Below are 27883 nucleotides of genomic sequence, written 5' to 3'. Positions count from 1 at the left end.
TCGAGGTTATTAGTGTTTCAGCAAGGATTAATTTTGATCTTGAGGGACATTGCAGCAAAGCAGGATAAACCATCAAGGAATTTAAAGCATTTTTTGGTGGTTTTTAACTTTGAGGTTGCCAGTCAGAACGTACACAGACCTTGTTTATAGCTTGACTTAGGCTATCAGCACTCTAGCTAGTGCTCAGTTTAGCTAAGGGTAGAAAATTCTTTCCATTTAACCCCTTTTCAAAAATACTTGTCTCAAAACAATTCATTGGTTTGGATCTCCTGCTGAGAGGCTTGATGGAAAAACACAAAAGCTCTTTCCTTTCCTGGGGTGGTGAACAACTGTACAAAATAGTACTCGTTACCTAGGGAATATCTGTTCAGCAGCTCTGCTAAAAATGTAAGGTTTGAAACTTAGCATCACTTGTATTTCTCACAGAGAACGTCTCTTTGGGAAGTGTCACCTCTCGGTCTAGGTGAGAGCAAGACATTTTCATCAGCATCCAGTGTGGGAAAGCGTTGCACTTCCGTACAGCCCAAGGACTCCGTGCAAGGGAGTTCAGCGTCGGGAGGTACTTGCTTGACATGAGGAAATCACGTGAGTGCCGTTGTGTAGCAGAGCCTTCAGCCCGAGACCAGAGCTTTGATGTGTTGGTGAAATTGCTGAATCAGGTCCTATGTTAACAGGTCACTAGCTTGGGTATGTGGCATGGACGTTTACCACAGTCCTGATGCAAATGTCCCTCCTTATTTTGCAATCTAAAAGTGAGGGGTTTTGGGGCTCAGATAAAGACTGGACAACCTGCAATGCGAAGACCACCACCAGCTGCAAGGCAGGGCTCCTTCTCTTGGGACTGGCCCAAGAACGTTTGCCATAATCCCAGGGTTAGCGTAACTGTTGGAAGAGCTGCGGGAGTGGTGTCATGCAGTGCTGCCACGGTGCTGATTCAGGAGGAACAGTGGTGGGAAGTACAGCAGTTTGCTATCAGTTTGGCCTTCTAAACACCTCCAGCGTTGAGTTGCAATCTTCTAAGTTAACTTCCCTTTTTGTACTTGGAAACCTCTCAGACCAAGCAACTACGGAAATAAGCAGAACAACACTCTCACTCAGGCGTCAGGGAAAGCAAAGGGAAATGGATTGCCATGACCATGAAAATTTAAATTTGCTACTCTTAAGTAAGTTATGAAAATACCTTTGGTGGCTGGAGCAGTCCGGGATCTGAGAGTCCGATTTGTGCTGGTTTAATTTCCCCAGGAGACTACAATTTGTACAAGACTGAAGCTGTACTACATAAACCATTTCCTGCAGTAACTTACTTTTAAGAGGAAACATGCATCCCATGCTGCTCGTCTTGCACAGTATCCTTATCCAAAAGGAACAAATCTGTGTTCTCTGAGAAGTGTCTTTTCCTAACGTATCTCACTTAGTGGTTTTGCACTTTTTACTTTACTTTTGCACTTAACTACCTTTTCCACCTTATTTCACTATTGCTGAGTACTGTCTGCTTTATGGTAGGATTTGCTGGCACTGAGGTAGGTACTTCCTCTGCTTCCTGAGAGGCTGAGAAGTCACTGCAGGGCATCAGTTCTGAACCAGGCTTCTTAGTGTTTAAACCAGCTAATAAAAACTGGGAACTCAATTTAAAAAACACTTTCTGCTGCACACTTCAGGTCACTTACTTTCATGTTTGTAAAATAAGTGACTTTTTTGTTTCTTTTGGCAATTACCAGCATTGCTTATGCTTTATTTTTCCGATGTGAATTCCTCAAGACACGGTACTAAGGCAGTAATCCAAAGCTGGGCTCTGTGAACTGGGCCCAGCCTACAGATGAGGAAACAGCAGCAAAAAAATAAAGCGTCACAAGGAATGGCAGTTTTGGCAGGTTTTTTTTTTTGTTTAAAGTTATCTTCAAAGTGTTCTCTCTTCCGGGGAACAGACCACCCCAACCACAGTGGCATCACTAACTATTCCAGGTAAGGCACTTAGGGGAAAAGCATACCAACAGTGGCTTTCAGCAGCATTTCTTCACAATGCCCACCAGCAACATTGCAGCTATGTTTATCAGGCAGCCAAGAGCCTGAGAGGTGACTACTAAATAAGTTACTCAAAGGAAGTGGTGCTTTTCCTCCACAAAGACTCTGTACTGGTTTTGCTAAATTACCTTTTTTTTTTTTTTTTGAAAGGCTTAGCAGAAAGGCAGTAGCCAGTGAGACCACCTAGTTTTAACTTGGGCTGGACTGTCCATTACTGTAAGGGAGGGTCTTGCACTCCTCAAGTACTCAGTTCTCTTCAGGACAAGTGACTAAAGAGCCTGTGATAGACCATGTGTTATATTTATTACATCAAAAGCTGAGCAAACCACAATATGTCAGGTATGGTTTAAGTCTTTCTCCAAAGCCTTTACAGTTTGATCAGGTGGAGTTGAGGAAAGGCTCACACAGCTGCATGAAAACTCCATTCGGCCTAGTTTAGTGTGTTTCTGCTCTTTCCCAACTGTTCTGCTCCTTTTGGATAGTGAAAGGCTGACAGTTACAACCAGCTGTGAAAGACAACAGGTGACCTTCCTCAACAGTCAGCTGTCAGTGTCACAGGACTGTTACCTAGTTGATGTCACTGCTGAGACATGTCTGTCAGGTGCAGGCTGTAGTACAAACTCCTTTTCTGAAGAGCAGTGCAGAGTATTTCACCCTTAAGCACTTTGCTATGCAAAAGAAAGCAAAGATGAGGAATTGGGGAACACCTACCTCATCTTGCAGTGAGTGTGAGGTACTTCTGATTCACATTTGTGTATGACATTGTCTACTTACTGCCTTCCTGATCACTTATCGCCCCCCCATTTACTTTCACTTTGTCAAATATATCCAGCAGATTTTAAACACTTTATTTAATAAAAGTTAAACATACAAAACTGAAATTAACACACTTTGTATTCATAAAAATCACCTTCTCCCATTATAGGGAGAACCTTTTTCTATGTATGGATTCTAAACTACCAGTTGTAGAGTTTAGCTTGAGTTGTGACTCAGGTAACTGATGGAACATTCCACCAATCAGTGCATCAACAATTGCTGACGTGACCTGATCTAGGTAACAAATTACAAAATGAGCTACATTAACATAATATACAGGGAAATAATGGTCAGGGTTAATGGACAAGGCATACCCTTTACTTATTTAATGGAGAAATAGCTGATATACTCTTGTCCATTAACTCAGCCCTAGATTTTACAAAAATAATATCTACATTGTATACAGGGCTAGCCATTAACTTCTTTAAACACATTACGGGTTCAGAGATGGCACCACTACCGTAAGTGAGAGACAAGTAACAGAGGAAAGCAAATCACATAAAATACAAGAAAGCAAGAGCTTTTACACATGGTTTCCTGAATAAAATTGAAGGGGCTCAGCAGCACTGTAATAGAGCTGAAGTTACAATGAACGCTAGGGCCAGTCAGTTATTTCAGGACAGAAACTCCAGACTAACCTTTACTCACTCACAACTAAGTAAGTGGGATCTGCTGTGCTGCAGTTCTACCTGGCAGGCTGGGGGAGGCCCAGACAGGAGCTGTAACTGAATTCCAGGTCTGTGACTGAACCATCAATCCTGTGAGATCTACAAGAGAGGAGATGATGGCTCCTTTCCAGAGCACAGCCATTTCTCTTCAACTCTGATCCTTCGGGAAGGAGGGGTTGGGTATTTTGAAGTACAGTTCTCTACTTTGAAATTGGCATCTAAATACCTTGTCCTATGGTTTTCTGGTTACATTTCAATAACCTCCTATTAAAATTTGATGAGTATTAAAAAAAAACCAACAAACAATAAACTGTTTCCTCTGCTAAACTTCTAGCACAGGAAATTCAGACTGGAATTAAACTCAGATTTATAGTTTCTAGCACATGAATCACCATTAGTACTAAAGACCCTATTGGCCCTGTTCTGCCCTCATTTACAGCTGTACAAATCGATCTTCAGTGGCTTTGCAAGGGAGTAATTCAGAACTTCCTCAGCAATTCCATATAACATATAAGCTATGATGGAGTCTGGCTCTCCCAGAGCTGCAGCAGCTCTGTAATGCTGAGCTCATCACCGAGACAGCAGGCAGCACTGTTGACCACCCAAATGAGGGAGGCTGTTAAGGTGCCAGTTTTATACCACCACTTTTCTTAAAAAAAAAAAAAACAAAAAAAAAAAACAAAAACAAAAAAAAAAAAACCCAACTTTACTACTCATATGAATGGAAGATTCCAGAGATCAAAGCTGCAGATAACTGTTGCTTTCAGAGTAACAGGTAACAGCAGTTTGTGAAAGCATTTACCTGCAGAATGTACTTTAATGCAACTACAAAAAGTTTAATGATTAGGGGAGTCAAATCAATAGCTAGAGATTTAAGGCTCGTATCAGCTGAAGCCAATGTGATGGTGACAAAATGGACTACTCACTATGTGCCAACAAATAATTTACTTTTAGAAAAATATAATGATAAAAAGATAAGTGTAAAGCCCTGCAGAGATGAAGTTCCACCTTTTTCCCCCATTACTGAGGCATCAAATGCCTGACGTTGTATTTAGAGGTATCTTGATACTGTGTCATAGGTTTGTCTGCAATTCCGCATGTTCCAACTCCAACCTTGCCAGTTACGCTCTCAGGGGAAGCAAAAATACTCCTCTTTACCTGGAAATGAAACAGAAAAAAACGTTTCTGAATAATTACTAACTTGTTCTTATTAAAAAACAAAACAAGTAAACATTGCTCTTTGAAGTGTTCCTCAACTTCTTAACTCTACAGGCAGGCACACTTTCTAAAGGCTAACTCATCTGCAAGTGAGACAGAGCTGGGAACCACCTGGCACCCAAGTACTGGATGTGGTCATGGTACTCAGGACCTCTGTTTAGGCCAACACTGAGTAAAATTCACCTTCCTTATAAGACAATCTCTAATAATTGTTTATAAGGAAGAGAGAAGTTTTACCACTGTGTCTGGCAGCTCTTGGTCAAGCCACGATAAAAACTGAAGTAAGGCTTTAAAGCATCCTTGCTACCTTTTTTTGCACTCTGCTTGCTATTCCAGGGCAATTACTTAGTGCTGTGTCTGCCAGGTCATAAACACAGGACGAAGTCAGGCTTGGAGGGTTAGACAGACCCTCAGGTTCTAAGCTCAAGAAACACTACCTGGCAATGACAGTGAGCCCAGCTCTCCAAGCTAGGTGCAAGCTCAGCCTCTTCAGAAGAGCGCTCCTCCAAAAATCATCCAGCACAAAACCAGGCCTTTAACATGTACCCCATACCAAACTGCACACTTCAGAACCCTAGAGATGAACCCCCTTCGAAAACCACTTCCTCCTCTCTCCCAGAGTACTGCACAGTGATCTACGCCCTGTTGTTACTCATGTAACGACAAAACCAAACAAACCTGGCCTTTTTTGTTTTTAGAATAGGCTCTGTTGTTGAACTGTTGCCACTTGACTTTCTGGTCCTCTCGTTCCTGCTCAAGTTCTTTAATTCGCTGAGCTTTTTTCAAAGCTTTCTTCTTTTTATACTCTCGTTGCTGGGCTATCATCTCTTTTCTGGAGAGAAGGAAAAAAAGACATTTAATGTTTTGTGCCATTTCCTGTAAGAAACTAAAACCCCTGTAAGATGGACACACACAATAGTTTTCCATAAGTAAATGACAGAAAACAAAGCTTGTAAATATTCTCCACTTGTAAGAGACAAAACCAACTCTTTCCATGCATAAGCATTACATCACTTTAGATATCTGGGCATAAGAACAACCACTACCACCTGATTAAGACCATGCCAAACACAGCAAACCACGGGGCTGCATGCAATTCATTACTGAAAGTGTACCTATCAGCACTTCTACCTTTCAGAAACATGTAGGGTTTGGAAAATTTAAATAGCCCATTCAAGTGAAAAGCCCAAACTGTTCTGCAGGACTCTCATGCTACCCAGTGTTGGACAGGGATGGAAGGAAAAGAACAAAGATAAGTCACTTCAGTAAAGATATAGAAATTCAAGGAGTCAATCTAAGACACAATGTAGTGTCCCTCAGAATGATCCCTTAGGGAACAGATCATTGCCTGTAACAAACTCTGAAATTGTACTGCCTTTTTTTTTTCCCCCCTCAAAAAAACCCAAAATGTTTTCAGCCCTTAAAAATACCTTTCTATGTTAGACACAGCGGGATACTGAGCAAAGCACATTTCCCCAGCGATGGGGTCAACACATCTATCCTAATGCAGGGATGGGGCAGAAGCAGACATCTTTCGTACTGGTGAGTATACTTTGTTTGCCAAATCACAGGTCTGCGAACAGCCTGCACTAGATCTGGGCTGAAACTTGTAGGCTCTCTGCTGTCAATGAAAAAGTACTAACTTATCTTAACCTACTGCTTTCGTAATTGGTATCTTGAGATAGCATAATCTGAGTTAAAACAAAGTCTATCATCTTATCTTGCCAGCATACATAACACACGTGATACCAGCCACAATAATCTAACAAACACCATAAGCTAGATTAAGATCCTTCTTCAAGCAAACGTATGAAGATATTAAAGACATGTAAAATTTTAAAAAAATTCTATTTCATTAACCAGTTTTTATAGCAGGGGGGAGGGAAGAAAAAAAGCAGCTTTCAGACTTAATGCCTGTGTGTGTATTACTTACTTGGACATGGGTTTGTTGCCACTGTCCTCTTTTGCTTTTCTTCCCTCTTCCACAGGCTTGAGGTTGAACAGAGGTGTAACTTCAGCATTGCCATATCCAGCAAATGTGACTGCAGCTGTTCCATTCTCCTCATCTATTTCTTCAATCTCAGCTTCATAACACCTGTAAAGATATCATGGCTGTAAGCATGTGAGTAAAGCTTTAATACTCAGCCCTTCAACACCTACACTGTCAGCCAAATAATGGCATTAAGTAAAAAATCTGCAAATATCAGCCTTCATTTTCAGGGACAATACACAAATCAAACCAAGAGATTATTTTCTTAAGGTCAAAGGGACACAAATACAAAGACTGGAATCTGCTGTACTTGCCCTTTAGCATCAAGAAGCAATGGCCTCACAGTTATCAAGACTAATGATTAATGCTGAGGCCAATCTAATCAGATATCCTGATTTGGTTCTAGTTCTGGCAGGTCATGGGATTGGAAGAAAAAAAAAAAAAGACTCAACAAAATACTGCATTCAGAGAACAGAGCTCTTGGGGAATTCACTGAGGAGTTGCAGAAAATGTCAGCTCCCAAGACCAAAGCTTTGGTTACATTTTTCTCCATATGGAAGAGAGTTAAGAAAAACTGAAGCTTTCAGAATAGTCCCTCTTCAACAGCAACAAAATTAAAAGTTTTCTTATTGATTTAAAATAGCAATTTTGAAGTTTTAGCAGTAATCAGTCCATTTCACATTTATGCGTATGAAACATTTTGGTCAAAGTGACCTCATAATGGGAAAGAGGAAAAACAGCCGTGACATTTCCAAAAATATTTAAAGTAATTGAGTCTAAATTCAGAGCAAAAGGATACATCTCAAGCAAATAGAGGAAAAAAATCAGATGCTTCATAAACAACATTCCAGTTAACATTTACTTAATTAATTTCTTGGGCAATTTTAGTGGGCCAACAACATCTTGAGTTGAGCTAACTGAAAATACATAGAAACCTAAACTGCATGAGGTAAAAAGTATTAGTCTCTAGCTAGCTCTACATGAAACTGGTCATTTAAGGAATGTTACAACAGAAGCAAGGGGTTAAAAAAAGCAATCCAATTAAGTCCAATAAGATCAGTGGACACTTCAGTGGACACTCTGGCACATTCTTCCCCAAGCTCTGATCCTCCAACCCAGAGATCAGAGCAAGAAGAATGACCAATGGTGATCTAAGACAAGATTCAATTTTTAAGTTCTTACACAAAAGCATTTTACTCAATAATCCATGCCAGAAAAACTGTTCACTTTTAGGTTTGTTTTCTACTTAAGACATCAATAGCTATACCAAAATCTCTACGTGGTTACTACATTGTTAATAGAGCCACATTTGTTAACAATAGAGCTTCTCTCTAAGTGGTAATGACTGGGATATTAATCCTGAAAAAATTGTTATTTTTAAAGAGCTGCAACAGTTATACATTTTTGCAGCATGAAAAGTAATTTTAGAATGTTTATTTCAAAGATTATGATGTCAGAGTGAACTGCTTGGGTTCCCAGAACTTCACTGGCTAATGTAATGGAGACTAAATCCAAAAGGTTGATTAATTCTACAGTTACATTACACAGCTAGTTACTTGATAGCCAAAACCCAGCATTTCCAATTAAAAATTAATTTCCAATTAGAGGCACAAACTCTAATACATACAGCAAGGATTTTTCTTGATAGCAATTACATATATATATGACCGCAATGACAAATTATGAATTATATATCCTGAAACCTTTATGAAAGACTGCTCTGACAGATCAATTCATGAAAGTCTGCCATTTATTACATTAGCAAATGGTAATTTACCAAAGCTACCCTACTTTTATAAGGTTAGTGAAAAACAAGGCTTTTCTAGAAAATGACCCCACCTCTCTTTGCTTTTTATCTAAAATACTGACCTTTAATAAAGACAATACAAGAATACCTAGTATCATATTTCTTTTTGCTTTTAGTCACCCTAGGGGCAGTTCAAACTGAATGAAAGTCTCTTACCATTGAACTATTTCATGTAACTGTTAGAGAAGTTTTCTACACTTACTGTCCATCCTCACTCCATATCGCCATACACCTATCCCCAACCTTCCAGGAGTGACTGGGTAGGGCAGAAGCAGAACTGTCAGAACTTGCAAGAGTTTCAGAAGGTTGTGTTGAAAGGAGATCTTTGGTTAATTCTATGACTTCCTATAAAAGACAAAAAACACACAAAGAATAATTTTTCAAACTCAGTTACAATGCATATTTTTACCCCAAGCTTGCTGGTTTGGTTTTCTGAAGTTACTGTATTAAATTCATAGCTAATGTAAAGCGGACTAAGTTTAGGGTTTTTTTTTTTTTAAATCATTTAACCAAACTCACTCATTGCCAACATAGACACAAAAGATGTGTGGTCCTCCCTGTACTGCAGTAAAGTTGTCCGTGCCCTCCTCAATTTCAAAAAGTAGCCTATTATTTTTATAGCATTTCTTTCTAGATGCATTGTTTATCTATAGGCACAAAGACACAGCTAGACAATCTGAATTAAAAAAAAATCAAGTGTACACATCCCACGTACACATGGCTGCATGGGATGTTGGTTATTGACGAAAAAAATCGCACAACATGTGGCAGAGCAAGTATTCAGCAGGACAGCGCTCTGAAGACAAAACACGAAAGGACATAATGCTTCTATTCTCTCTCTAGATGGCAGTTTCTTCCATCCCTTCCCATTTGGGACTGGCAGGCTATATTACATATAGTAATGTCTAAAATGCACAACAACTGTAACTGCAGCATTTCTACGTGATGAACCATTTTTTCAGTTTACTCAAAAATATGTGGATTGGCTGAACTGAAGCACCCAGAGCCAGGGTGGAAGAGTACCTTCCAAGACTGCCAGTCTCGTTTATAGAAAGCACTCAGGTGCATAATAAAGAAATTAATCTCCTTAAGTCACTTTGATGTGTTTGTTTTTCCTCTAAATTCTGTGACCTTAAGATTTCAGGTCAGGCCCTCCCTTGCTAATCCAACAAGGCAAACAACAAAATAACAAATTTTTCCAGCTCCTTTAAGTATTATTCAGACAGGAGCATGCAAAAGCCCCTCCCCAACTTCCTGTCAATGTTATATTCTTACTCCATACAATCAAGAGCACTGGTTTTCACTAGTGTTAAAAGTCAAAGGAGTCAGCACTTAAAAGGCCATTTACACCTTCTGTATAAAGCAAAGCAACTCTGCAGTCCTTAAGGAAGAAAAATTCTTTAGTTTTTTTGAGTATCTCAGCATGAACCATTGTCACTCTCCTAACTAAGAGTAAATATTTAAATTAGGGGAGGGTTACAGATAAACAACATTGAAGTGAGGCTCAGTGGAGCCTGAACTCTCCTCGTGATGTCACATCCTGGTTCGGCTATGGGCGTATAAAGATTAGCTCAGGAAAAATCGGTAAAAAAGCTATTCCTCAAGAACCTAAAGGATCATAAGCAGTTCCCAAATAAGAAGTTAGTACAATATAAACTCGCATGCATTTTTACCTGATAAACTATACAACTGGCACAAATGGCCTAACAGTTTGTTTCTGTTGCAGCTGTTAACGTCTAGACTTCCAACACCTTCCTAACAAGTTCTGCTCTTCATTTTAGCTAGGTACTAAGTGCAACCGCAAGCACAATCAGTAGCAACTGTAAGCACAGAAACATGCTTGCAATTACTTCTCCTACTTCAGTCTCCATTTTCCATAATACTACAGCTGAACCAGAACAGATTTTGATTATCAAGTTACCTAATTTGAGAGTGCTCCACAGAACATGCAGCATTAGCCTAATTTTCCCTCGCAGGTGCAAAATCCCAAACTATTCCTCAACACATACACAACTGTTTTCTGCAAATCTAAGAGGCATCACAGTTTCAAATGGGTATTTTATCTCAGCAGGTTACATACAATACATCAGGCACAAGCTACCTAAAAGTGTTTCAGCTATGTAGACTACCAGTAATATGAAACCGTTGACTTATTCTTGCCATGTTCTTAGATGGCTTATTGTAGAACTTAAGTGTGGATAGTTTCAGACAAGTCTACTAAGGATTCTTTGAATTTGACAAAGTCACTTACACACCAGGCTGTAAATAGCAAACTTTTGGTAAAAATCTTCATCTGATATGCACATGTCATAGTGCTAAGCACACAAGAGAGAAACATTAATTTTACTGCAACCCATGAGATAGTTCTAAAGCCTTTAATGGAATAGCTCATTCAAAGAAAATTTCTAGGCACAAGTTAGACTACCACAGCAGCTCAGTACAGCCAAATGGGTTGAACAATATGGCTTGCTGCCACGTCCCCGTGATGTGAAGGTGTGACCCACAGAGAATACTAGTTAAGAGTTTGCCAAGACTTTTCCTGACCAACTGGTCTTTACAATGCCAGAGCTCTACACTCCAGAACACAACACCCATAGATATCATCTCCAGTTACAGGAGATGAGAGCTGCCATCAATTCTACTTGATACAAAAGGTAAGTTTGGTCCTTGGGTGCACGGACACTCTCCTAGAAGTGCTTCAGTAAAACAAAAAGTGAAAAGTTAAATATTTATAAAAACTCTTCTAATATTTATTTTAATCTTGTTACTCAGGAATAAGCCAAGTATATCAAATGCACTAGTGCATCACTATTTATGATAGAAAAAAAAATTTAAATTTACGTAATGACAATCTCTTTGAAACAGACAAAAAGGTACTTAGGACACTGAAGCATCGAACCCATTTTTACAACTGTTAGGTTGGCATATATTCAGTCTGCAAAACATTACGTCATTTTCAAGGTGGAACATACAAATAGCAAACCTTTTGGGGACGAAAGTGTAAAGATCTTCCCCATTCTGTGCAGAAAGCTTTTATAAAAAAGTTTGCAAGTTGTCCTTTCAGATCAATGATCTCTGCATATCAAAGCCGAGGTCCTGCTGGTATCGGAAATATCATCCCATATGGGTTTTGCTGTGCATTTTAAAAATATAAAAATATACACATGCTTTTAACAGTGTACAATGAAGGACATTAAGATGATCTATAAAGTGCCTTGTGGGCACAAAGCCTTTGTAATTTAAAAGGAATTCTAAAGATCACCGATTTGAGGCAGTACTCGTACTTTGGTTGAAGCATCATTTTTATTGCTGTTACTTCCATACAGAATAGCGGTTACTGAACCTCGTACTGGGTAGTTTGATATATTTTTAGATCTGATATCTAAAGCAATCCACAACAGAAATGAAGCAGCATCTTACACTCTGATGACAAATTTTAACAGTACTGCTGGTTGGGGTTTTTTTTATACGCCAATGTGTCTTTATACGCACAAGAATCTAAAAGACCACTTATCAATTAAAATTAGGCTGGTGGTCTTCCTGTCACCAAACAACACCATAAGGACCAGAAATTGTTTTTAGCTCTTCAGAATGCAGTATGGTCTCAAATGTCTAAAAAACCGCAGGTGCCAAATGAAGAACACTACTATCTCCCTTTCTTATAGAAAAACTTTAATACAATCAAGCCTTAGATGTTCAAGCAATACTGAAACACACTCTAAAGCTTTTATCATTGCAAATACATGCAATGAATAAACAGATTCTGGATCAAATGATTTGACAACTTGAAAATAAGCAGAAAGGCAAAACATTAAGCCCAAACATCGGGCTTCAGCATAGTGAAAGAACAAAAACTAATGACTTTCTGAGAAATGTTTTTTAAAAAAAAGAGACAGTAAAGACAGCACTGGCATATCTTTCATCACTCTGGCTAAACGTTTTAGCAGAAGAGTTTGCCATAAAAATTAGTACATTTTTTTGCTAATCTACCAGAGGTTTAAAATAGGTCACACGCTGATTTTTGTCAGAACAACCGTACCATAGTTGCATCAAATTATGCAAATAAAAAAGTAATAAACCCACCAAGCATCTATTTTTATTTGCAATGCAAACATTTAGGAAAGATGAAACACTCGCTAAAGACCCTAAAGTTTCAGCTACTCATACCCTCAAGTTCTCACCTGTAAGTCTTTCTTCAGTTTTAGTAAGTCTTCATTTTCTGCATTCCCAGATAAGGCAGCCTCAACTTGCTGAAGTTGAGCTTTGTAACTAGCTAACTGCTTAGCAAGGTCTTCCGACATCTGCAAGAAACATACACACACACAAACCATCAAAACAAGAGGCTTGCTGCTTTTCAATCATGCCTTGTGGCACAAGTGAAGTGAAACTGATAAATAAACAACACGAAAAGCTACTACTTAAATATTAAAAATAAAACTCGCTCTTTGACTATAGATAGCCACTCACCTTAATTTTTGCACTGTTCAACTACTCCCAAGCAATTTCTAAAAAAGAAAGCTTAAACACGTGCCTGTGTGCGTGCACAGGGAAAACAGGTAACTTACTGCAAGTATGCAGCAGGGTCTTTAGGCAGCCTCAGAATTACCCACATCTTTAGAAAATTACTGCACGCTACAGGTTTTCCCTTCTGGCTGCCGCACGGCAACAGCGTGCGTGTTTACAGCAGCGAAATCCTCTGCGGCAGCCGGGAACCGGCCCCTCCCGGGGTGCTCCCGGGAGCCAACCACCCGGCACCTGGGCCGCCGGCGGCGAGCCCGCCCCAGGGCCACCCGCTCCTCGTCGGACCAAGCCGGGCGAGTTGGGGCGCGGCCGAACGGCGAGGAAAGGGGACCCGGCCCGTGAGGAGGGGCCCGCGCCGGCGGACAGGCCCAGGCTCAGGCCTAAGCCGAGGCCTAGGCCCAGGCTCCCTCAAAGCGGGAAAGACGAGACCGCCGGGCGGCCGAGGGGGAGGCGCGAGGGCGGCGAGCGGCCGCCGGTTCTCACCTCGGCGGGCGTGCGGGGCCCGGGCCGGGCCGGGGGGACGAGCGGGATGGCGCCGCTCGGGGTCCCGTCGGGCCGCGGCCGCTTCTGTCTCCTTCGCCGCAGCCGGGGGGAAGGGCGGGGCAAAGGCCCAACGCGCGCCGGCGCTCGCGAGAGCGCCCCGCCAGTCACGTGCTGCCGGCGCGCAGCGCTGGTGGGCTGAGCGCCTCGGCCACCTCACGCGGCCTTCAGGTCACGTGAGGGGGGGGAGGTCCCTTTACTGCCTCGCGAGGCCACGAGAGCGGCGCGGGGTGGGAGTGCGCAGGCGCGCGGGAGGTTATTCGGGGGGCGGGGGGGGGAAGAGGCGGTCTATCGCGCGTGCGCTTGCGCGAGGGAGCGGGAGCGGAGGGCGGCCGGGCCTCGGGCCTGGCGGTCCCCTCGTCCCCTCGCGAGTCCCGTGTAAGGAGAGGTCGGTAGTACCTCAGGCAAACGCCCGTGGCCCTCCGTGCTGCGGCTCCGCGGGGCGGGGAGGGAACTGTCCTGTGCTGCGGCTGTCCTGAGGGGATTGACATCAACTGACGCGACCAACGGCATCGAAATGTTCCTCTTCTGGGCAAGGCACAGCTGCTTGTTCGTTGAGGAGTGATGTCAGATTTCAGCGCCGGCCTGTGTCGGAGATGGCAGGGTACTTGAGACTGTGCGCACCTGATGGATGTCCTCGCCCACGTCTTTGGTCTTGACAATATCAAACACCGTACTTTCTGGCTGCTTAAGTGATAGTTAGAACCATGCAAGACTTAGTACCAGTTTGGAAGGGAGTAAGCTTTGATATTTGGTCCTACAACAGGAGAGGAAAGGGGGGAGGAAAAGCTCAGTGGTCCCTTCAAGCCTGTCACAGGAAGAAAAACATATTTCCTGGTGGAAATCCAGTAATTAATTTGGCCTTGAGCCTATGAGCCAGGCAAATTAAGCAGAGGCCCAAAAAGTTTCTTAGTACTACCAGGAGGATCAGTGTCCCCTGCAAACATCCTGTCCCTCGTGGTCATCAGCATGCAGGGCTTCACAGGAAGATGACGTCGCTTGGACTCTTTGGGTTTGTTTACATATTGAGAGGGAAATATATCTGCCATGTTCTGCAACACTTGGTTTATGTCCTCAGAGGATATCCTGACTGAGGATGAAACACATTTCTGTATCTTGGTGTGTGCTTTGATAATTAAAATACAGAAATTACTGGGTGTTGTTCACAGACTGATTGATGAGACCAAGTGTAACAATGAAGATAACAACAATAGCATCTTTTTGTATTTTTTATTCATAATACAGATACAGAAAACATTTTGCAATGACTGTAGACAGATCAGCAGAAGTACACATTTATTGGTACAGAGTGATCCTAATGACTTGACTGGCGTACCTATGAGCTAAAATGCACATTAGTACAGTCAGTTTCAACTTCCCATCTCAGAACAAGAAATCTCGGCCGTACCTGCAGGATTGAAGTGACAGAGAGGGACTGAGGAGGCATACAGTGTCCAGGTATCTCCAAAGGCAACAACAGCAAAAAGGAGAACATCAGCAGGACTAAGCATAAGGAGTTATTTTACTTCTATAAAAGTTTTGGTGAGAGTTAATACTGAAATAGTGTATGTGGTTCTGAAGTCTGGAGTTTTATGGGGTCTGCAGACTTCTAAAAAGAGTCACCAACGTTATGTGATGGCTGGAGAAAATGCCCTTCTGTCAGAGAAAGGCTGAAATGCCCAATCTGTTTAGCTCCAAGGAAGAGCAGGAGGTTACTTGATTACAACATGTAACTAATTTGAAAGAAAGTAGTGTGAAGTACTCCAAACATAAAAGGATTGAAACACCCGGTTGACAAAAAGCTAAAGGTACAATTACCTTTAGGAGGTTTTTGGTTTGTTTTGTTTTCTCTTGGTTTCTTCAGCTCAGGATAGTACCTTTTTCAACACTATTTCAACACATGCTGTCATTCAAGCACATGCTGCTATGTACAGGAAGACAAGCCAGATCTTGAGACCACTGATCTTTAACTCTTATAAATTGGAAATTCTCATTAATTGCATCTTAAAACTGGATTTGTCTTCACCCAAAAATAGAGATACTTTTTTTCTGTGTTTGACTAAAGAAACTCTTTTATACTACATTGAGGAAAAACACAATATAAACAGGACAACTTCCTGCTGTCTTACAGATTACAATTTTTAAACAATATGTTTTACAGATCATGAAATGGTTGGTGCTTGGAGGGATATAGTAGCATATTAGCACTCTTTAAAACACTATATTATCTAGTTGTTGTCAAGATCTTGTTCTTTCTGTATGTGTTAGGAGATCAAAGCAAGGTCAGGTATGTTTGTGCCGTATCTGAATGTTTCTAACTGCATTCAGTACTTTCATCTTATCCAGAACTGTATCTCTTCATAAATCCTTACTTTTTATGAGATGTTTATACGTTGTAGTGCAGTATTACAGTGTATTCATAGAATTGAGCCATATTATTTACAGGCTATAAAGTTATACCACAGTAATATCATTATTACAAGGTAATTTATACCATGTTACTGGAATTTATTACATTTTATCATACATGATACATAGAATTTTAGTGTAGTTTATTGCCAAATGAAGGCATGTAAATTTAAGACAATACTTCATCATAAATGCCGTAGAATTTGTTTCCCTAACTTATTAACAGAAAGAAAAGGCAACTTGATCAGCTTTTGTCTAAGCCAAACTCTGTTGCCATTAGCATTGAGGCTTTCCTTTATGATTCCTAGTGGGAAGCTGTCTGATGGACATGACTGTACTTGGGGAACAACTAGGGAAAATTGGTGTAACTTGAGACTTTCTCACCGTGCTGGTGCTGTGGGGCAGCAGTTAGTGTGGCGGTAGCCGTGATACTCTGTAGTGAACGGCACAGCTTGTCAGGAAGGTGAGCTTTCTGGTAACCAGTATAGCTGGGCATGCTTTGGGGCTCATAAAGGGGCTGCCTGTCTTTAAGGCAAACTAATTTACAGCCACTGGTGCATCCTGCAGCCGTGCTTAGCTTGTCCAGGAGGTGGTAGTGGTGCTGCACAAGATGTCTGTATCACCAGCTGTGTTTAACTACCAACGGGAACTCACTCTGTTGTAGGTCCACAATTATGTCTTTTGACACTCTGCTGCGTTATTTTTATAGCTAGAGCTAATGGGAACATATAGCTGAAGTTATTTTTGAAGATAGCTTGGACTATATGGTCTTTTGATGTGTATGAGTTATGACGAATAAGTACATTTAAATCAGCAATATTCTACATTCCTTAATGTTAAATCCTGAAGCAGCTACAAGTCAGAGATTAGTTGCTCAGCAGCAAATAATATTGTGAAGACATTATATCCAAATGGTTTAATGTCCCTGTTTTTCAGCACAGGTACCTAGTCACTAGCAAAAAGAATTGGCTTCTGCAAACAAAACAGTCTGTCCTCATGACAGAAATTGCGATCCAAGTCTAGGCCCAAATGGAGACACTGGATTTTTTTAGGCTTTTCTGGTAGGCTGCCTGCCTGGCAGGCATTGCCCTGTTAGTAGGGCAGTATGTCAGGCTCGAAAGTCATTGGTATATTCATTTAGATCTAACCATCAAGAAAATATTGATTAATACTTCAATTTTGAGGGTTGTTTACCTGAAGATGTTTACCTCTAAGCAAAGTTGGCTTTATTTTTTAATTTTTTTTTAAATCATTTGTCATCATGGGCAGAGCTGTCAACTTCATCCGTAGATGCAGTTATGTGATATTTCACATTATGAGCCATTTTCCTGCAAAATTTGTTTCTATAGTTTGATTTTTTTTCCCTGCACTGGCAGTTTGACTCTGACTGAACTTTGGAAAGCTCCAGCAGTTTGACACTTATAAAATCAAGTTATAGAAAGAAATGCTGATTGGCCAGGCACATGATTAAAATATACAGCTGTTCTGTTGAGAGGTTCAGGTGCTTCTTCGTTTTAAATCATGGGCTCAAAACTTCTTAGGGAAGTCCTGCTTGTTATAAGGCTTCACTTTTTGCTGTTCTGCTCTCCTGAAATTTGGCCTAATTGTAAGGTTTTGAAATACCTGTTTACACAGACGTTTGTGTGGAAGTTGGGTCAGTTAGGTGAGCGTGTGCACATTTCCAAACATAATTTAACTCTCTACAGCCGTGGTAGTCAACACGGATTGTGGTGCTAAGCAAAGAAGCTGAGGGCTCAAACACGTTCTGTGCTCTGAATGATTGCAGTAATTATGCCCCATCAGTGAAAAAGGCACAGTGACTAAAACTGAGGAGGCAAAGTGATTCAGAACTGGATGAGGAATAAGAGCCAGGGTGGGGTGGCATGGCGATAAGGAGAAAATATCAGAATTAGGAAGAACGGACTCAACGCTTGCATCCATTAGGACGTCATCTGTTTCAGAAGGGTCTGAGGCTCTTGGATTTCCATTCCCCTGCAACTGATGGCTTATGAGAGCTGACGAAACGGCTTACGTGGGAAATGACAACCTGCCAGTGCGATCAGTTACTTTACTGGCACAACCAGCAGGTCTGTTTGATGGGTCTTAATCAGGCCTACACAACATGCAGTTTGTCAGATGGTATTTTCAGCTCAATGTGAGTCTTCAGTTGGGAGCAATATGCCAAGTCAAGGTGCAACTTCTTTCTCTGAGGCATTCTGCCATCTGCATCAGGGAGCATGTCAGTGCTGGAGGCCTGGGGACTTCAGAAGGTGGCAGCTGGAGATGCTGGTTCTTCATCTTGGGGTGCCGGGAAGTCTGTTGCTGAGACTCCTGACATCCAGAATGGGTTTGAATGGCAGGAAAGTTTAGAAGATGGGGGGAATTTGGAAAGTAGGGAGCAAGGGCCGTTGCAGTGAGCAGAGGAGGCTGGGAGGATTGGGAGAGGAGCTTGAAGCAGCGAGCCAGCAGCGTGGGAGGTTTGGGAAGCAGGAACTCGAGGTTAATATGGGAACAGCGTGGGGGTATTTTGTGTTTGTGTGTGGGGAGGGACCTGGGAAGTACAGAACAAGGCGGACTGCTGTGATGGATTGTGGGATTGCTATGGGCCAGAGGAGACCTAAGACCTGCAGTAGTGAGGGTAGACAGAAGGAAGGATATTGTATGTGTAGGGAGAGGGAAACTGGTAATGAGTACATGAGAGGCAAGGGGATGTTAGGTGCAGCTGACAGCATGCAGTGATGACTCTGTGCGTTTTCCCCAGTACGGGGTTCCTGCCAGCTGCGTGCCACGCACTGGCTGGGGTTTGTGGCAGCTGGTTAGCAGTGACCCAGAAAGAGCTGGGTGAGCTGCTCTGCTGCGTCCCGCAGCTGCAGCTTGGCGCTGACAGTCAGTCAGTGGTGGTCCACCCACATGGGAGCTGCACGCTCGTGGTCTAAGCCCTCTGTTCAGAACACAGGATTTACAGTAATTAAGGATGTGTAGTTAAAAATAGGCTGTTGTTTGTAGGTCCTGTATCTCTGTTTGCTGAATTTTAAAGGAAAGTGAGCTGAAAGGAGAGGAAGAGAGCTTTACAAGAGGGCTACTGGATACCACTATGAAGATCTGGATTTAGTCTCCTGTGTAGGAGCATCTACATAGTATGGGTGAGGTAGACCTGTGTATGGACAAAAAGAAAGCTCAGAGTGTAAAGTTAGAGCTAATTGCCCCAAAGGACTTGTCATTGAAAACTGACCAAAGAAGCTCTGATTCAGCCAGAGGTAATTTTGCTGCCACTGGGGCATAGTTAGATTGCTTTTAGGAACTGTCATACATTCCTAGGTTTTGAAAAATCATAGCATCTTGGCTTGGGACTCCTAGTCAGTGTTGCTTAGGCCATATGAGTAGTTTTTTGGGGGTGGTCAAAAATAGAAAGAAGCAATTTGAGACAGTGAAACTTACTTATAAAGAGCGTTCTGATTATTTGCTGCCTCTCCTGAAGTTAACAAGATCAGAAATTTAATTAGTCACATGGACACCTTTGGACCTCGATATCTCTGTTTCTCTGCCCTCCTGTAGAACAAGGCATAATAAAGCTACCTTATGTTGTAGAAATGGATACTTAAAAATGCTGTAACACAGTGCTGATGGATATCAAATGAAAGCCAGTAAAAAAATTAAGAATTCTTTCTTTAAAATAGAATTGTAGGAGTCCATGGCAAAGAGTTAGTTCTGCTGACATAGAACCAGATTGTGAATGTCTGGGATCAGAGCAGTATCAAGGACCACTGAAGTCTGACTTTGTCATGCCATGTTTTACTTCCATCCTGTGAACCTGGAAATTGCCCACAGTTAGTATTTTTAATGCTTAACTATGATAAGGTTATTTTTGCTAACTACATTGTACATGAACCTTTAAAAACATTAACTATGCTATAGTAGCTGCAGAATTCACATGCATCAATGTGCTTTCTTTGCCAATATAAACAACACGTACAATTTGCATAAAATACAAAATATGCGCATCACTGTTCCAGACTTTTCCATCCTTCATTTTACTGACAGACTTGCAGACGCATTTTCCTGAAGTGAGAAAATTTCTGGAGTATGCACGTAGCGGTGAGATATGGCAACCACCCATCCTGTTGCATGAACAAACTTGTTAAATGTTCCCTTCTACATCATGTTAGTCACTACTTGAGCAGCGAGACTGCTTTCATGTGGTTTAGCATCCTGTTCCTGGTAATCAGTGTTGTCTCACATCCTACAGCTGATCCAATGCTTAGAGAAACTGAAAGTCCTACAGATGTTTCCTCTGAAAATGAAACTGAAATGTCTCTTACAGTAATTGTCTTGCATGTCATTGCAGCTGTCTCCAAATGAAGTCAGTTTGGGTCCTTGGCAAGCAAATGGTGCTTTGCAGAGACTACTAATACAAGATGAGTATATCAGATGGGCACTTAGAACTCTCTTTAACAATCTTTCTATTCATATGTCACTTGAAGGAGAAAAAATGTGGAGCTACTGGTTGATATTCCTTTAAATGCTAAATTTCATATAAAAATATTGTGGTATCTGTCTTAATGTGACAAGGAAACCAAGATGACAGGTTACCAAGAGTATACTAAGATATAGGAGATTTGGAAGCCTAACTACACAATTGTTGTTGACGCAGAGGTATCAACACCATTTTGGGGCTCTGGGATAATTTTTACTCATGTATTGGCTAAAGATCTATGGGAGGTTTTTGTTTGATTGGGTTTTTTCCTTTTTCTTTCAAGGTTTTTAGCAGTTTCATCTTACTCATCTTAAGTGCAGTGCTATCTACATCTTTTACTTACAAAGGAAAAAAGGTATAATCGATATGTTGTGCTGTTTCATATGCTGGATTTTTTTCCATGTGGCTTTTGATTCCCCATGCTAGCCTTCCCTTGTGAGAAGGTTTCAGTTCTGCAATGTAGTTATAGATCCAAAGTCTTTCCAGAGCTTTTTAGCTGCAGGAGGATCCACAACTTGGCTTGTTACTTTTTCGACTCAGGGATAGGTGATGGATTCTGATTAGATCCTCTGAAATTATGAGGATGTTTGTTCTCATCTTTGTCGAGCCTATTCACATAATTTGGTGAGAGGGTAATATGTGCTGTTCCATGGCATTCGACCCTGTACTGTTACCAGCAGAGAGAGCTTAAAACAAAATCAACCAATGTCAGTGGGAACAAGATGATGATTATTGTCAGTGACCATTATAATGGGTATTATTTGATACTGTTGCAGTGTCTTTTGAATTAAGCAACTGAGCCTATAATCACACTAATTATTGAGATGTAGGCTGCTTTTCTCTGAGTTTTCAGTTTCATGCCAGGTCAGTAATGTACTGAACTTTTCCAGAACAGGTGCAAGCAAGAGCATGTGTAGACAAGCACCTGTTCTTCCTGTGTTCGGCAGGAGGATTTGATGTGTAGTTTTTAATGGAATATGGGAAGGAACAATGTTTTACAGTGTAAGTAAGGATGGACAGCTAATCAGCTCAAGTGCAGCTGAGAGCTGAGCCTTCTGAGTTTGAAGGCTTGGTGGGTTTTTGTGTTTGCTTTTTTTTAAGCATCAGTCTCAGAATCTCCTTGGGATTTGCCAGTCAAGCAAATAAACATGAAAAGCTAAATATGGATCCAAACTGCTGCAAGCAGTGCTGATCCATAGATTTTATGTAGAGCCACAGATAAAATGTCGTATGTGCATAACTTTTTTTCTTTTTCTATCCTCCCTGTCACACCTGATGAAACTCTTTAGCTTTGAAATATTGGAAGGCCACATACCTGAAGCAGCAGTGGGCTTGTTTAAACATAATTTTCTGGTATTAGTTTTATAGATCCAGATATGACTAATAAGGAAGTTTCTTCATTCAGTGTTCATGGATGACCAATTTGTACTAGTATGAGGAACAAAGCTGGTATGAGGAGGTGGTGTCGCCCAGGGAGCAATTCAGTCCCCGGAGTGAGTCATGACACTGATATCTTAAGCCACAGGGAAAAATATGGTAGCAGAACTCAGACATAGGGGTTTCATCTTCTGCCTTTTTTTGGAGGTATTTCCAAGCAGGCTTATTTCACTAACTTTCATGGTGTTAATATGTCTAGATTTAGGGCATTCATTTGGGCTCTCCACCTTCCTTTTATTACAATAGAATGAAGACAGTAGCTGCCTGGTAAATCAGAATAGTGAGCATAGGAAATACCATTTGCATATCTCTAGATAAGTTTTCATAGTACATTTCTCCTTTTTTTCATTATGTTGGGGATTTGAATATACATTGCAGCAGTGGAGAAGGTAGAGGTTTTTGTGGTGTTGAATTATGTTTTTCTTCCAGAGATGGTGTTTTCTTTGGAGCTAGAAAGCAGGCACAACATAGCACAATTATCATATCAAATTATTGCACATCCAGAAATCATATTGATAACACTAGCTGGTCTAAAGGCAGTAAATGCATCCTTAGCTCTGATGTACATAGACAGGCCCATTCTATATCACAGACTTCTCTACAGTACAGATGCTGTATGCATAGACAGTAGTTTGCTCCACACTCTCCTCGCAGGATCACTGCTGAAATCTGAAAGGCAGGATATTTGCAGTTGACAAATGCTTTTAGTGGCATCTTCAATTAAGTCAGGAGATCTTTCCTAATTCCATTTCCTGCTGCACTAACTCCCTACCAGTAGATGATGATGCTTTTCAAACCTTGAAACCATCTTAAAAATTTAATCTGGATAATATGTAAAACCAGTAACAGAATCAGAGTTCAATAAAATATAGACATGGTTTCAGACTAATGTAATGCAAGGCCAAATTAGTCTGTGATGTAATCTTAAAGCTAACCTTGAGGGACCTGTTGTCAGGAACTGTGATGCAGAATGACTGAAATATTTGATCAGCTATGTTAAATTTTTTTTTTTTTTTTTTTTTTTTTTTTTTTAGTGAAACCTCTTGGGAAATAATCTTTCTAGATTTCTTTGGAGCATCTGTATAGACCTGAGCAGGGAAACACTATTGGTTTTGAAACTCTAAATCACCAGATAAGTCTCTGTGGACTATTCCTATCATCGGTTGTATTAATAATATCAGTGATTTTAGTACAGTTTGCTCAGTAGATACTGATTTGCTTCTCTTCTGAAGCTAGAATAGCTTTCAGATAGTCTATTTGCATTTACATGGTATTAAAGGACTCCATGTGTCTAATAAGACCAGTTAAGAACCTTCTACAGCAATTTGTTAATTGGAGAAATTGTTGAAAGTGAAGAGGAAAATTTTGTTGTAAGTAGATGTCAGTATCCTTAGCACACAAACAGGAAGAGAGGAAGGAGAATATAGAATAATAGAAGGAAGGAAATCAGGCGTGGTTTAACCTACAGATTAGAGTTAACAATTTGGGTTCTGCTGCAGGAAGAAATGCAAAGTGGAGTGAATGTATAGCACATACCACATGGAGATGCTAAACTGAATAAAATGTATATTCACTTCACAAGAAACAGAATAGTCTTGTGGAGCTGTTTGTTTTCATTAGGCAAATTGGCCCCTGTATTTGTCTTCGCTGTAAACAACGCAGCATAGAGCAGCTAAGTGCCATCATTTAGACTTCACTGTCTGCTTCACCGTGATTTGCTTTTGTATAAAAGATTATTTAACAGAGACTGTAAGTTTATTTAGGGGCTGATATTGTAATAACATGCTCTTCAAGTTTAAATCTTTTTTTACTCTACAATTATTTCTTATTGAACGTTTTTCCATTAAGATAGACTTCCATTTGAGGTAATTTCAAGTGTCTGTAGTTCACTTGGTTGGGGACAAGTCTCTGAGAAGTCCCTTGAGCAGAAAGTGAACTGCCCATTGGGAAAGCAGCGTCATTCACACAGGTAGTGTAAGGATGTGGGCACCAGAGGAAGGGCTCCCCGTGTCTAAACAGTGCCATAATTAAGATACATGTAAAAGCTGGATGTAAGCTGCAGTAAAGCTAGGTGCCTTAAGGTTTCAAAACCTGCCTACATTTAAGCCATTTAGGAATCCTATATTTCTGGTTTCATACTGTTGCTCGCATGGTCAGGTTTGATCTTCCTTTTGCTTCATGCAAGCCTCTCGAAACAGAGGGCGTGCAGCTAACTCGTGCGCGCACACATATTCAGACTTTGCTAAAGCTTGCAAGGAAAGGCAACTGAGATAAGGTGCCTGGTGTTCACTTGGTGATCCAATGCAGGCAGTTATTGACACTTCTCGTGGAAGAGCCAGGCTTTGCTAGGTCAGATCTTCCAGGCAGAGGATTTTTAGGGATTACATGGAGAGGGTGACTTAAAACCTGGAGGCCTGAGGTATTGATAGGGGTTTTATTCTGCCAGGGATTTGCAGTTTAACCGTGAGCAAAGTTACTTACACCTTCTCCTTGCTCCCCATCTGTAGAGTGGGAATACCATGGGGTAGAAGCTAATACACACAGAAGTACTGCTGGACACTCAGGCTTCTCCACTGGAGCATATAATGAAAGAAGGGTGCTTGCTTGCTCATCTAAGTCATTTAGTTTACCCATTGCCACTTAAAATAGCATCAAGTCAGCATGACGCATGCTCTGCTCTCTTGTGGCCCACATAACATATGTTGATGTACAAGCTGCGAGCCCTCCATTCCTCTTCCCTAAGACGGCCGGCAGACATCGCCTTCCTTCTTGCGTGCTGTCGCAGTCTGACCCTCATGTTCGAATGGTGCAGGTGGAGTATGTGGTGACGTGGAGGAGATGACAGAGCCAGGAGCTTCTGAAGCACACGACTTCAGAGAGTTTCAACTTACAGAAGAAATTAATATACATCAGGTAAATCTACGGATGTAAATGAAACCTTAGGACATTTCTCCAGCTGTGAGTAATCCTGTGCACGCTGTGACTCAGCTAGTGAAGCATTTATCAGGAAAGGTCCCAGAGCACTCAGTTATAAACCAATAAATAAAACCATCTTGTTTTCTATAACAAACAGAATCATTGACTATAATTTTGTCATCTGTTCCTTACCCCTTCAAAAATAAGCCACCCAAATGTTTATAGCCATGCAAGAGAGGGAACATCATTTATAGTAAACACACCCTTTGCCTTAAATTCACGTGTATGCCTCCTGATTCTTGCTCTGTTTCCAAGTTCAAAATCTTAAAACTCTGAAACCCAATTGACTCCAAATTATTTTGTAAAAATCTGCTTTTGGTCTGCTTTGTGGTTTATGAGCTGCATGGTGATGAAACCAGATGTAATTCATCAGGTTTGCATGATCAGTAAGCTGTGTGTGTTGGCTGAGGGTAGTTAGAAGAGACTGTAAGACATATAGGTTTTTTTGATGGACTTGGTAACAGAACTTAAAATAAGTGCATTCATAGTTTGGTTACCCCATAATAAAAAACCCCACGCAATTCTGGGCTGAAAAACTTGACATCTGAGTTATTCTAAAACATGAACCAAGGCATGCAGATCCTATCACAAATTTCTGCAAGGCTGTTAATTTTATTATGCTTTTCCATCTTTTATTATTTCAGGGTTTTAATTGGTCTTTGAAAATAACATTAACAAGACAAAAGTGAGTTAATAAAAAAATTTTAACAAAAATTACAGTTTCAAGGTGTTTTTGTTGGCTTTTTGGCTGAGCGAACCCCTAAAATAACAAGTGCAAATTTTCTTTCTCCCTCCTTTCAGCTCAGGTTGTGGCATTTACTGCAAATTAGTATTTAAGGCTGCATCTTGTACTTTGGGGTTGTTTTGTGGTTTATAAACTGTACCAGTCTCAATATTTTTGGGCACAAAATGTAGCAACCTCTGCTCCAGATGAACATACAGGGAGTATTGCTGTCAGTGCAGGAGCTCTCATCTAAATGAGGATGCTTTTTTACAACTCTTAAACCACTAAAATATAGGATTGCAATCTTTCGTGTCAACTGATACTGCCAAACTGGTTTTGTATATAACTTTGTATCCTGCTTGAGTCCAGCACCTTTTCTTCATATTAATTCTTCCATGACAAACTTTTCTTCTTTAAATACAATCAGTGTCTTCAGAAATTGAGCATGTCCAACGTTTTAGCCTATATGTTTTGTTCTCTATCCTGTGACTGGCTTTGAGGAGTCTGTTTAAGAGAACTTTTAAACCAAATATGACCAAATATCCCATTTTTTCGCTGTCTTAAATCGGGAATAGGCAAACATCAGCTGAGTCTGAAGGTTGTGTTTGGCCTTTGATGGCTGCTTTAAAAGCATGCTCTGTATTTTTCATGGTACTTTAGTTATGGGAAGTGTAAATGGATAGAAATAACTTCATTTTATACGGTGATAAAATTGGTTGCTGTGAAAATGTAATTACTTGAAGATGTCTCAGTTGTGCTTCTCAATTCTGTTGGACACACTGAATTAAGGTATCGGGTGGAGTGTGATTAGTTGATTCTGGAAAACAAAACGCTTCAGGGTGTCTGTCCATTATTTAGAATATTTATCCTTAGGTCATCTGGATGATTCCAGCTGGACTACGTAGTAGGTAAAATTTTACAGTGGGATCCTTTTGCTAAACCTGAAAAAGGCAGGCAAATCGAAGCCTGCTTCTTAGTGGACAGGAATATTTGTATAAAATCTGCATCAGTTTTGGTGGACTACCTTATGGGCAACAATAGTTCAGGGGTCAAAGCATTGGCAAACTGAGTTGTGCCAAGGCTGTTTCTGTGTAATCATAGAATCATAGAATGGTTTGTGTTGGAAGGGAACATAAAGACCATCTAGTTCCAACCCCCCTGCCATGGACAGGGACACCCTCCACTAGACCTGGTTGCCCAAAGCCCCATCCAGCCTGGTCTTGAACACTTCCAGGGAGGGGGCATCCACAGCTTCTCTGGGCAACCTGTGCCAGTCCCTCACCATGCTCATAGTGAAGAGTTTCTTCCTCATATCTAATCTAAATCTCTCCTCGTTCTGCCTAAGGCCATTACCCCTCGTCGTATCACTACATGCGCTTGTAATGCATGGGTATAACACACCTCTCTGTGTTTCCTTGTACCATGCAGCCTGAAATCAGCCTAGTTCTGTCTAGCAAAACTATGCAAGTTCTTAGCTGAGATGATGCAGACTTGTTCTTGGTGTAGATTTGTGTTATCAGTTAAGTGCCCGCATGCTTGGCCAGAGAATGCCCTGGCAAATTAAAAATACACCTGCAAATACATTTTGAAGATGCTGAAACATCTTAATACATAAAGTTGACAACTATTCAGTCAATTTAGCATGTTTCAAAGCAAACAAAATGTAGTTGCAAGTTCTTTCTTCTTTGTGAGGTGTTCCTGCCAAGGAACCCAGCTGGGTGGGTTTTGGAAGACAGTACTTCAACACCTCAGGGTTCTGTCTAGAGTGTGCCAGTCATGCCGACAGACACCTTGCTTGTCAGTTCTTCTCCCCCCACCCTTCAACAGGAGCTGCTGTATTCACAGCTATCCACTTTTCAGCTATGGTTTGTTACAAGACAGGTAAGCTGGCAGATATGGCTCAAAGTAAAATTCCTTTGGATAGTGAAAAGATTAGTGAATACTTGAAAATTAACTGTTTTATTAGCATGAGAGGAAGAAAATGCCCTGTTTTTTCCTTTAGAATGTCATGTCATTCTTGCTGTTTGCTTTTTGAATAGTGTCATATGCGAATGGCATCTGCCAAATACCAAGCAGGCATTTGAGTTATTTGTGTCGTCATTCTCTATGGAATAAATGGAAGGGGCTTGAGTGAGAGCATACAAGGCAGTCTTCATACAGCAGCCTGTCACTTTGCAAAGCAGCTGTGAATTTAATGGGAATATAAATGAGAAGTGGTTGATAATTAGGCTGCTCGATGTTTTAGCATTATTATTGTTAATTTCTAAAAAAAATGAATTAG

General features: G+C 40.9%; 1 protein-coding gene and 1 long non-coding RNA gene across 4 annotated transcripts; one reads left to right on the top strand and one right to left on the bottom strand.

Moving 5' to 3' along the window:
- Nucleotides 1-2849: 2849 nt before the first annotated feature.
- On the bottom strand, nt 2850-14446 carry SMNDC1 (survival motor neuron domain containing 1). Of its 3 annotated transcripts, none has more exons than XM_075757967.1 (6): nt 13982-14446; nt 12703-12822; nt 8724-8866; nt 6658-6819; nt 5403-5556; nt 2850-4664 (listed from the first exon to the last, which is right to left on the bottom strand). In XM_075757967.1, exons 1-6 carry the CDS (start codon nt 14093-14095, stop codon nt 4527-4529), a joined length of 831 nt encoding a protein of 276 aa, XP_075614082.1. In that variant the 5' UTR covers nt 14096-14446; the 3' UTR covers nt 2850-4526. The 3 variants fall into 3 exon arrangements, with proteins under 3 accessions (XP_075614082.1, XP_075614084.1, XP_075614083.1); XM_075757969.1 differs by lacking the exon at nt 13982-14446 and adding an exon at nt 13526-13685; XM_075757968.1 differs by lacking the exon at nt 13982-14446 and adding an exon at nt 12989-13256.
- LOC142602577 (uncharacterized) lies at nt 6720-9612 on the top strand. Its single transcript, XR_012836320.1, has 2 exons — nt 6720-6846; nt 9484-9612. It is a non-coding gene; the product is annotated as an uncharacterized LOC142602577 (long non-coding RNA).
- Nucleotides 14447-27883: the final 13437 nt, after the last annotated feature.

Source organism: Balearica regulorum, chromosome 7, assembly GCF_011004875.1.
Source record: "Balearica regulorum gibbericeps isolate bBalReg1 chromosome 7, bBalReg1.pri, whole genome shotgun sequence".
Classification (NCBI taxonomy): Eukaryota; Metazoa; Chordata; class Aves; order Gruiformes; family Gruidae; genus Balearica; species Balearica regulorum.
This window is presented reverse-complemented; position numbering and strand designations above follow the sequence as displayed.

What these genes read in the sequence shown, in the direction of transcription:
- SMNDC1 (XM_075757967.1), bottom strand. Translation starts at nt 14,095, where the DNA reads ATGCCGTTGGTCGCGTCAGTTGATGTCAATCCCCTCAGGACAGCCGCA. An exon ending in AACTGAAGAAAGACTTACAG is followed by an intron (nt 8,867 to 12,702) that starts GTGAGAACTTGA and finishes TGTCTTTTATAG; the next exon opens with GAAGTCATAGAATTAACCAA. An exon ending in ATATGGAGTGAGGATGGACA is followed by an intron (nt 6,820 to 8,723) that starts GTAAGTGTAGAA and finishes ATATCTTTACAG; the next exon opens with GTGTTATGAAGCTGAGATTG.